This window comes from Euwallacea similis, chromosome 14 (genome assembly GCF_039881205.1).
Source record: "Euwallacea similis isolate ESF13 chromosome 14, ESF131.1, whole genome shotgun sequence".
Lineage (NCBI taxonomy): Eukaryota > Metazoa > Arthropoda > Insecta > Coleoptera > Curculionidae > Euwallacea > Euwallacea similis.
In genome coordinates, this window is record NC_089622.1 from 3,249,440 (window position 1) to 3,261,496 (window position 12,057).

The window sequence follows — 12,057 nt, forward strand, 5'->3', positions numbered from 1 at the left end:
ACCCTGTTGTATACAACCAGTTTTTTAGTACATAATTTTTTTTAGAATAAGTAATGATCCTTTTTGACGAGACGAGAATCGATTTTAATTAACATGTTAATATGATTATTGATTGTAAATGTTCAACACAGAACTCCATAATCAATTAAGTACCTAGTTTCGAAATATTCAAAGGTTTTTCTAATAAATCGATTTAAATGTGCCTGTTTTAGTGTGTTACATACAGAGAAAGCACACATTAAATCCTGATCTTCACACTAAAGCTACTCCCGTGCATTGTTAAAAAATGATTGGAGAATGGTGCTCGGTAGTGAAGCGTGGTAAAGTGTAGTTAAGTACCGTACCCTTTACAGGGCTTCCCCGGTACGCAGGAGTGATAGAGCTCACCATAGAGCAACTCTGATGGACGGTTATTTTTCCTATTAACCTCCCTTAGAAAGATATTCCGTTAGTTTCCCTCAAAGAGAGATTAGTGGGAAAGGTAGAGGAATTGCGAGCTTTTCCAAAGCCTTGGGACTGTTGGACGCCATGCAGAATTCCACAATCAAGCATCAATAAAAATTCCCAGTGAGGGCTTTTTCCTTGGGGGGAAGCTATGTTTTTAACCACGGAGGAACTCGTTTCTGTGGCTTAGGTGAGAGGCTGTACGTGGGACTGCTAAATGGGAAGTTACCCCCCTGCCGACCTAAAGACAATTTTATAGAGGTTTACTCCTCACGTACCATCCAATAACGGCCTAGTGATTAATTGGTCAAGTCATCCACTACGCCTTATGGACCGTTGGAGAGGCAGCCACCATTACGAGTAAAATGAGAGCTGGTGAACGGTCCTCAAGAGCGCTTGCGCTCACACCACTGTAGTCGAATTCAAAATAGCTCATTCGTCTTTTTAAAAAGTGAATTTTTTAATGAAGTAACTTAAATTCCACAGACATGCATATCTTTTGCTTTATTCTCCCTCTTAGCTGCTAGTGCTACGGCCCTGGATTTTTATCAGGCGTTCTTGATTCATTTAAAAATTTGTAAGGTGGCTTGCTTTTCAAGGAACTTTTGAAAATTTAGTTCTCGAGAAAAAATTTTCAGCTCTACATCCTGTGTTCCTTTAAAGCCGTTCGTGCCGTTGCGGCCCTGAATTTTCACGTGAGTCAAGAAAACCTGTTTTTTTTTATAGTGTTATTTCGCAAACTCCATCGGAAAAACAAAATAAGAAGGAATGAAAAACGGTTTTGCCGATCCCTTAATCGCCCTTAGTTCAATTTTCCTGTCTTGCTCGACAAAACGTTAGTTTCGCGTATTGAGCAGAAAGTTCAAAGTTTATAGCCACTGGCAAAAAAACTTTTCCTTGTTATCGCCATCCCTTAATTGTTGAGCAATAATACTTAATTGTCCCAAGATTCATTAAGTGCTCTTGATTGCAGTGTTATTAAGGAGAAAATCACTTTTGTACTCGTAAATACCAATACCATAGATGTATTAATAGTGTTATATGTAGTTAGAATCAAACAATAGATAGCAATTTCAAGCCTTCATTTTCCATAAAAACAAGAATGTGTACGCCATTGCTTACAAATACCTCTAATTTTGGACAAAGAAAACATGCACTACTGTAATGGACAGAATGCATTGGGAAGCGTCTTTTTAAACATGGACATACGTTGGATATTGTGTGCTAATGATGCAAATAATAACCCGCATTAAATTAAAATGGTGAAGACATTTTTTACAGAGAATAAAAATGACTTTAATACAAATGAACTACTTCGTAAATTAAAAATTAATTGTGCATCTAAGAAACTATAAGTACGTCCATTGAATTCCAACATTAAGAGACTAAAAGTTTTTTAATCCTTATTTATACCCGGTCGTTAAACTACATTTTAATAAAATTGGAATGCAAATCTCTGATTACCAAGATAATAATGGGTGATCATTAATTAAAGGTCTCACAGTAGACGGTGAACCATAAACGTAGGGCGTTGATTGAGCTATTTGCTATTTATCATCGAGCATCTGTCGGACAACAGATTAACAGATGAAGTTAACCAAGAAGTACCTCTAATATTTCAACGCCTACTTAAGATTTTTTAATGAACATCTTTTATATTACTAAGCTTCTTGATTACCATGTTGCACGCAACATAGAAGCAAGGTCAGAATGCATCATATTGTTGCGTTTTCTAATGCATTTTACTTGTGGTTTTTGTTGCAACAGCTCCAATTACACAATATATGCTTAATCACCGCAGCAACTATAGCGTGAAGAAATGTATGGGTGTTTGAATATGGGTTGGTGAACTTGTGGTTATATTATCTGACAAGGAATGTATGTACGTATTTTCATAAGGTGAAATAATTAAATCTCGGATGTGGAAAATTGATATTTGGCAAACCAGTAAAATTTCACGAATTCTCTTAGTGCGAAATATATACGGGGTGTCTCTAAAAAGTCTGCACAAAATTGTACCACAGATTTATGAGGCTAAAACATTTAGCTCCATTTACCTTAATTCAAAAGTGAATGGTTTTCAAAATACAGAACGTCAAAAAATTTCAAAAAAGGAAAAAAATTACTTCACTTGTAATGCTGCTATCAGGGTAAAATGCCGCATCGGGGGAGCTTTAGGGGCGAGAAATCAGGATCCGTTTACATTTTTATGCACATTGCAGAGGGCGCTGTCAGTGCTAAGTGAACCCTCTTTAAAGGGCCATAACTTTTTTATCACCTCGTACAATATTTATTTATGATTAAATTTATGTTTTTCTACATGTTATATTAAAAAAGATATCTTGATACAAGTCCCTACAGGCATTCCTTCTTGAGATATTTCAAGTTTAAAGTTCACTGCATGTCTTGAAAAATTACTTTAAAGTACGTATTTATTCATACAATTGAAACGAAAAAAATCAAAACATTCAATTAATCTTCAATTCTTATCATTTTTTTACATCTTTATGTTTTTATTTGACTATACCATTTTTTTATTATTTATTTTGCTATATTGTACGAATAAACATGTATTTTAAAGTTATTTTTCAAGACATCCAGCGAATTTTAAACGTTAAAGATCTGTAGGAATTTTTACCAAGATACTGTTTTTTCATAAAATATGTAGAAAAATATAAATTTAATCATAAATAAATTTTATACGGGGTGATAAAAAAAGTTATGGCCCTTTAAAGAGAGTTCACCTAGCGCTGACAGCACTTTTTACAATGTGCGTCGAAAATGTAAACCTATTCTAATGTTTCACCCCTAAAAACCCCTGATGGGACGTTTTGTTCAGATAGTAACATTACAAACTAAGTAATTAATTTTTTCCTTTTTTTAATCTTCACTTTAACGTTTTGTATTTTTAGAATCGTCTTCTTTTGAAATAAAGTAAATTAGGGTAAATCGTCATGTTTTAGCCTCAGAAATCTGAGGTAGAATTTTGTGCAAACCTTTTAGAGACGCCCTGTATGTCTAATTGTTTGTAAATAATAATATCATAGTTGCTCTAATAACTTTGTTCGTCACTCATCGCAGATATTTGAATTGAATTTCAAATAATCGATAGATACATTGCTGACTATCATCATTTTCGGACACCGAATTTAGTTCAAAGAAAAAAAGTCTTACCTCTCGCTAATATTTCTTTGATGTTATAGAAAACAGCGAAGTCAACACACATGCACTTGCAAGAGATAGTGTGACGTACCTAATACGCGTAAGATAATTAACAAGTGCGGAAAGTGATACTTAACTGCACTCTGATTGGGTTTGACTGAACTAGACAAAGCGGGGTTGGGTCAGAAATCGTGTGCAGTAAAGACACTTTCGCATGTGTTAAGTACAGTTATTTCCTGGAAGCGTGTATGTGTTAACTTTATTGTCGTTTGTGCGTTCAATTAAATGTTAACGTGCGGTAAAGACTAAACGCGAGTGATAATAAAATAAAGTTCACCATGCGCATGTCAATATTAAATACCTACAAAAACGTTTTGTACTGCCACATGGCACTTTGATTTAAGTGAAGTAAAACGTTTGAGACTTTAGGAATATTATTAGGTCGTGTAGTATGAAATGAGTAGAATTGAATTGAAACTTTAGTCATTTTTTTTTCATATGAAATGTTTTTATTGTCAATCGAAATATGCACCACCATTATCAATACACTTCTGCCATTTAATGGGAAGTTCATTGATTCCCCTGCTGTAAAAGCCTGCAGGCCGGGAGTCAATAAACTCTTGGAAGGCAGCTTTGACAGCCTCGTCGGAGTTGAATGTTTTCCCTACCAAGAAGTTATCCAAATTTTGAAAGAAGTGGTAATCAGTGGGTACTAAGTCGGGTGAATACGGTGGATGACGAAGAGTTTCCAATTCCAACTCCTGTAGCTTGGCCAAGGTGACTTGTGCGGTGTGTGGCCGAGCGTTGTCGTGCAACAATAGCGGTGCGCTTCGATTGACTAATCTTGGCTGCTTGGCTGGCGTCAGTTGCCTCATCATTTCGGTCAGTTGTCGGCAGTAGACATCAGCCGTAATCGATTCACCAGGTTTCATGAAGCTGTGATGGATGACACCTGCGTTGGACCACCAAACGGACACTATAAGCTTCTTTTGATGAAGGTTTTTTTTCGCACAATGTTTTGGTGGTTCATCTTGATCCAACCACTGCGATGAACGTCTGGTATTGTCATATAGGATCCATTTCTCATCACAAGTAAGAATCCGATTCAAAAATGGATCGTTATTATACCGGCACAACAAAGAAACACAAGCTTCGAGACGTCGTTCTTTCTGTATGTCGCTCAACTCATGCGGTACCCACTTGTCCAGCTTTTTCACCTTACCAATTTCAGCCAAATGAGTCAATATTGTTTTTTTGGTTACACTGAATATTAACGATAATTCGCTTGCACTTTGACGTGGATTCGCTTCCACCACGCTTCCACACTTTCAGATAATCGTTATCCACTTGAGTTTCAGGTCGTCCACGTGGTTCATTTGTTCAGGTTAGTTCAGGTCAAAATTGCCAGAACGAAATGAACCAACGAGATACTGTTTGCTGTGAAGTGACTTCAGTACCAAACACATCATTAATATTGCGAGCCGTCTGAGCTGTTGTGGTTCCACGGTGGAACTCATATTTCATTAACACACGAATTTCACTATTTTGCATGGCTGCACAAAAATTTTTATAAAAATAAAAGTTTTCAATCATTTTTAACACTTTAAACTCTGATCGAAAGAGGAAGAATGTGCCTTTTCCACATAAAAGAGTCAAGTCCAAATATAGATTTAGAGTGAAGTTATTCGCAGTTGAATGTGGCATTTCGAGAATCTACTCATTTCATACTACACGACCTAATACATTACTAAATTGAACTATGATCTCCAATGATACAAAAATAAATGTTTAAGTTCACATACAAAAATAAATTTAATTATACTTTTCGTTGGTACCTACCGCTGTAAAGTGAGAAATATTGGTAAAGTAAGTGAATGCACATATAAGTTCCTCACATACAAGATTAATATCTAAACTGCCACTATTATAGGGCTATTTTTTTTAAATGTTTAACTTAATTATGAAAAGTACAAATAAGTTACTGCTGTTTGATATCAAAAATTAGGAATTTATTGTGAATGGACGGTGCATTATGTTTTATTCAAAGTATTGTTCATCGCTAGCCACTACTTTTTCTCATCGTTCTGGCAGCATTCGAATACCACGTCGGAAGAACTATTCATCTTTTGAGGTTATCCATAAATCAATCCTATCTTTGGTATCTTCATATGATGTAAAACGTTGCTCAGGCAGAGCATGTGCCATCGGCTGAAATAAGTGATAGGCGAATGGGGCAAGGTCTGGTGAATATGGCGGGAGGGATAGGACTTTCCCCAATTAAGTGTTTTTAAATAGGTTTTGACTAGCATCGCAACATGCGGACGAGCATTATCATGTAGGAGAATAATTTTATCGTGTCTGGAGTTGTAATGGGCGCGTTTTTTCCTGAGTGCCCGGCTCAATCTCATTAACTGTGTTCGGTAGAGTTCCAGTAATGGATGTATTCAGTTTGAGCAACTCATAATATATGACACTAAGCTGATTCCACCAAATACACAATATGAGTTTTTTTCCATGAATATTTGGTTTGGCTGTTGATGTTGAAGCATGGCCAAGTAGTCCCCACGATTTTCTCTTCTTTGGGTTATCGTAATGGATCCATTTTTCACCGTCACTCGATGCAAAAAATCTTTTTTTTTATGCCTGGCAAGTAACATTTCACTCATGCAAGATCGGCGTCCAACGTCTCTCGGCTTCAATTCATAAGGAACCCAATTCCCAACACTTTTAAACGATGCGAAATTGCTTGTTGAGCAACTTCTAATGTAAGTGCACGTTCTTTTTGCGTTTGGGATGAATCTTCCTCCAATAATATTTCTAATTCCGTATCTTCGTACACTTTAGTTCTTCCATTGCGTTCTTTGTCTTCCGTTTTTTTCATTCACCGTTTTTAAATTTCTGAAACCACTCGCTACAACTTTTCTGATTTAAAGTAGCTTCATCATATGTTTCTTCAAGCAATTGATGCGCTTCAGCTGCAGATTTCTTCAAATTAAAGAAGTAAATTAAAAGTTGACATTATTATTATGTGATGCTGATAAAGAGTCACTAATATTTTAAGGTTCTGTTGTTACTAGATGACCAAACTAGTGATAGTACGTTTCACATCTGACAATTTCAAGACAATCTTCTGGTGGAGCCATGTTTTGTCAAACGGCGGAAACTTATTTGTACACCTTATAAATAATGTATTTTAACATAGTGGATAACACGGTGAGAAGTATTATTGAAGCAAATGGGCAAATGCAAATTATGGAATAACACACCCATCACTTGGACTTTCAAATTAAGTTAAAAGCGTTAGGAAAATATTTGTTTAAGAAGGCTGACTGAATTGCAAAAATCCTATTTGCCCAAGTAATTTGTCAATTTGTTGACTTGTCTCTTGATACTAACCTTCCAAATTAGTTTTGCAAAATTATGGGTGCTTCATGGTAAAATTTCATTTACCAAAAAGCTATACGTGTATAAGACTATTTTTAGATTACTTTCAATGACCGATTTGTGACGAGTTTGCTTTAAAAATGCTACTTCTTGGTAATAAACACTCCCCAGTGCTTAACCATAACACTTCATATTCCTAATAATAAAAATCAATGTCGTTTTTATTTATAATGTATTATTCCTGCGTCTTTGCGTGCTTGGAATCCCTGAAATGATGAGGTGGCGAGCTATTCTGATCTGATTGTATTTTGGAAACTGTATTTTCAATTTAAACACTGAACCTTATGTGGCTAGGTTTTTGATTTTATATTTCATAATGTTATTTTGCATGCTGCTATGAATGTATTCTAAATTGGAGGAAGTTGAGGAACGAATGTACATAGGGTGTAATATTTAACTTGGGTCATCGCAATATCTTGAATAATAAACGCTCTACGAAAAAATGTATGAAAGTTTAATTATCCCGCGGGGAAATACATTGATACTTAAATTAATGCCCCTTCTTGTGAGGGGGATGGGGGGTAAATTTGATTTCTTAAACAGCATTCTCTACTTTTTATTACAAATTCGAATGCTACGGCAAAAAACACGTAGAATTTGTCTGGAACATTTTTTCCGATTCACGATAAATGTCAACGTACTGTAATAAAAAAAATGTAATTTTCTTTTCGCTTATGGTTAGGGGAATGTTAGGTAAAATCTGCTTTAAAAAAATCTTATTCTCACGCGTTGTTGGAGATAAATAAAAGCAACACATTTTTATTTGTCTGCATTTTTGGTTTAATCGTATAAAAAAAGAAATAATTTGAAAAAACAACAAATTTTACTCAGATTTATTTCTTTTTTTTATAGTATACTTCATCGGCACGTCCATCAGGTACGCTTCTCAGTTGTATTTGGTCGTCCGAAATGCGAATTAATAAGTGAATTGAAATTGAAGACCATCATTTGAGCACTTATTTTAAAAACTAACTGCAAAAAGTTTTTGTTTATGTTGATTTTAAAGCAAATTTTACCAAACATTCCCCTAACCATAAGCGAAAAGAAAATTACATTTTTTTTATTACGGTACGTTGACATTTATCGTGAATCGGAAAAAATGTTCCAGACAAATTCTACGTGTTTTTTGCCGTAGAATTCGAATCTCTAATAAAAAGCAGGAGATGCTGTTTGAGAAATCAAAGTTACCCTCCATCCCCCCCCACAAGGATAAGCACTAATTTAAGTATCAATGTATTTCCCCGCGGGATAATTAAACTTTCATACATTTTTTCGTAGAGCGTTTATCATTCAAGATATTGCGATGTCTCAAGTTGAATGTTACACCCTGTATAAGGAAGTTTTAACAATTAATACTCAAAATCATGTTTAAAATGTTTCTCAAAGTTTTATTTTTTATTCAACCAAACACCAACAGAGGCCAATTTAGAATAAAGTGTAGAAATACACATAACACTCACCTTGATGCTCTCTTATGAAATTGTTGTACCACCGAACAGTAGTTGCCATTTTGATTGGATTTAATCACCTGCAAATAAAGGTAAAATATTGTGTAATAAAACCATGCGAGATAAAATTAAGTAGATTTCGCAATTTATATGTTAATATTTGTCCGCGCTGACTAAGATTTTCATAATTTACTATTAAAATTTTAGCATTAGATAGACATTATTAACATTGATTGGCATTCTACTGAGTGTAGCATATCATCATGGAGATACTTCAGGGAATAATAGTATGCTGTAAAATAAAAAAGTGTCAATACATCCATGATCAAAAACGCATCAGTTTTGATATACAGAGTGGTAAAGTTTCACATTTTTTCTCAAATTTTATATTTTTCTTAGGTATGCCTTTAATTAACTTTTCTAATTTTAATTTTTTAAAATCAAAACAAAATTATTAAAATGACTAAAACTCAGCCATTGCATCTTAGATTCCAACCCGAAATAGACTGAACTTTCTTAATTTGCGTAGATAGATATTTTTGCAAATTCTAGGAAAACTGTGAAAAACACGAAAATACTACCACAGATCAAAAAAGCTAAAGAATAGAAGAAGGAGTTTAATTTTAGTATCACCATTCATATAGGGTGTTCCAAAAAAGATACAATGCATATAATAGTACATGACTCAAAAAACATAACACCCTGTATATGGCTACCGATGATTTTGACATTTTATTGTCGAGAATCTTAAAGAAAATAGGTATACGAAATTTCAAAATTTTAACTCAAAGTATATGTAAGAAAGATGCAAAATATGAGAAGAAGTGTGAAACTTTGCCTAAAATGGAAAGTGGCGCGTTTTTGACCATAGGTCTATTAGCATTTTTTCAAATTATTTTGTAGAGTATTGTCGCCCCCTGAAATATCTCCTTGGTGATATGTTACATCCTATATTGTTAACCTATTTAGGAATATTCTATATTAATTTTCCTTTTTCCGTAACAACCAAAACTGCCGTTTTTCATATGTTGAGTTGTCTGGAAAATTCGTGCTCTTGTAGTTTAGTGCGAACATCCAAAATCTTCTTTTGGAAAAACTGCTTTTAAAATAACATCCATACTTTTATTTAACAAAGATATTTTTAATAGTTTAACTGAATTTCACCTGATGTTATCTATAGTCACATAATTGGTATAAGTTTAATAACAAAATGCATTTTCAAATGAAGAAAAACGAGATATGCTAGAAATTTTTATGTTTCGCATCGAAATGTGCAAAATCCTAGGGAATCCTATCTATAGCTACGTACAGAAAGACAAAAACGAACTCAAATTTACTTTCTGCTTATAGAACTTCAGCTGAGTTTGATGTATTTTCTAATTTCTAATACGTTAGCCAGCACGTTTCCCCGATCTTTCCCCACTGGATTATTATTTCATCATTACGTTATAGACATTACCATGTTATGGTAGAGGAAAAGTTGCAATAATGAAGTATGAATCATTTTGAATTACCTCGTTAAATAAACTGAAGAGGAAATAAAAACTTTTTTCTAAAATTTCAATTTTCTTGGAATATCTCCAAAAGTCATCAGTATACAAGTGTTTCTGAATAGATGATAAAAATTTTAATGAGTAAATTCTTTGCCAATTTTAAGACAAAAAGGTCATATAAAAACATATTCAAAAATGCTTCGTCTTCGATGTACAAGGTGTTAAAAAACACTTTTTTTTCTTTTTTTTTACTCGAAACCTGTTGGAATTTTATACATATAATACGTCAAGTATTTCCCATAAACTGAAATTTTAAAACTGTGATTTCATATACGGCGTGATGCGGATTGATAGGTCTTGTCTATTATTATTTAATATAGGAATAAAATTTTATTATTTATATTTTATTTATTTTTATAATTTATGTGACCAAGTTGCAGTATTTAAATGTTGTTGATGTAAGAAAAATTTATGTTTTAAATATTTTTTCGATGAATATCATACATACCAATGAAATGTTCTCTTGTATATTATTCATATATGGAAAAATGCCCTACGCTGATGCATAATGCATAATACTTGTTAACTACAGAGAAAATTTTAATATAATTTTCAATTGAAAATATATTTTTAACAGTACCATTCTTTAATACTCATTACATAAAGCCTTTTTTATTAAGAGAAATGTTTTTTGCGACCTGCGGTTCTGACGCTATAAGCGGTCGAACATGGCGTGCACACTTTTAATAAACAATTATAACTTTTATTAGAAACATGGTATTGAGCTCTGCTTTGTACCATTCTATTGACAAATGTTTTCTCTATAAAATGGTGAAAAAAAAATTAACAAGAGAACTGAATGCGTGTAAAAACGGAGTAAAAAAAAAGTGATATTTTTTCCGGACTTTGACAGGTCGATGGCGAATTGAAAAAGGAACATTTTGCTTTTTTGTTGTTCTAACTCATCTGAATTAAAAGTTATCTTCAAAAAACAAAAAATTAGTGAAACTTTGGGGGCAGTTTTCATCCCTTAAACCTTAAAGATGGCACGTAAAATATACATCACTATTCTTAGATAGATTTAAACTATTTCTATGCAAAATTTCATTACAATCGGGGGTGGACACACTTGGTGCCTTTCCTTTTAAGTTATTTACTTAAAAATACTAACGCAAATATGAGTCGTATTGAAATTATGCGTTTTTCTCTGAAACATTTGCTTCTAGCGACGTCGACAAGATACACCTTTTCTAAGTATAAAAGGTAGGAAAAAAAGATTTTTGAATGCCAAAATAATATACACCGTGGTTCAAAAAGGTTGCAGAGGTTTAAATGTGCCCTAATGGCCATTTGTGGCACCCTCTAGAAGAAACAACTAAATCGTCAATAAATTTGAATTTCGCATCCTAAAACACTTTCAGATGCGAAATTTCGTGAAATTAGCTCTAAGCAATCGAAATATACTAAAGAAAATGTGATTTATTTTTTCAACTTTAACATCTTGTAGCTCCGTGATTATCAACTTTTGGACTGAGGCAAGTTTAATTAAATCGACTTATTTTCACTCAAATAATCTGCGGTATCATTTAGGCCATGCACTTCGAGGACACCCTGTATGTTTGTTTATGATTTGGTGTCTCTGCTTTTGTGATAAAAACATTTGGACCAATACATGAATAATCAGTTATAAAATGGAAAAACAAAGAAAAATTGGAAAGAGAGAAGAAGAGTGGTTGAAGGGAAAAGAAAGCGAGTTTGTACTGTTTGCCTTGCGAGGCAAAGAGGGATCAGAATGGTCAAAAATACCACTTTATGGCAAAAGCGTGGCTTTTCTTACAGCAAGTTAATTCAAATTGGGCAATAATTTTACTCGATCACGTAAAATGCGCTACATATGTTTACAACAATCATAAACCACGAAAATCCAAATAAACAATTATATATGAACTGTTACCATTACAACTCAAATACATCAATGAACTGGATTTTGGAAACTATGAATGATGAATGATAAACATGCCTCGGCCAGTTATTATAAGTGGAAGGCAACAACACGAGTTATTTAA

The 12,057-nt window shown here is 33.7% G+C and overlaps 2 protein-coding genes across 2 annotated transcripts in view; one reads left to right on the forward strand and one right to left on the reverse strand.

Annotated features, from left to right (window-relative positions):
• The window catches only part of RtcB (RtcB RNA ligase), a 208,235-nt gene that overhangs the window by 69,332 nt on the left and 126,846 nt on the right, over positions 1-12,057 (forward strand). The gene's annotated exons all lie outside the window — the stretch shown is intronic.
• LOC136413517 (very long chain fatty acid elongase 7-like) overlaps positions 1-12,057 on the reverse strand; it is a 30,518-nt gene that overhangs the window by 6,963 nt on the left and 11,498 nt on the right. Inside the window, exon 2 of the mRNA XM_066397110.1 lies at positions 8,511-8,578. Coding sequence (XP_066253207.1) covers positions 8,511-8,559 — 49 coding nt within the window. The 5' untranslated portion in view covers positions 8,560-8,578. The remainder of the gene's footprint in view (positions 1-8,510; positions 8,579-12,057) is intronic.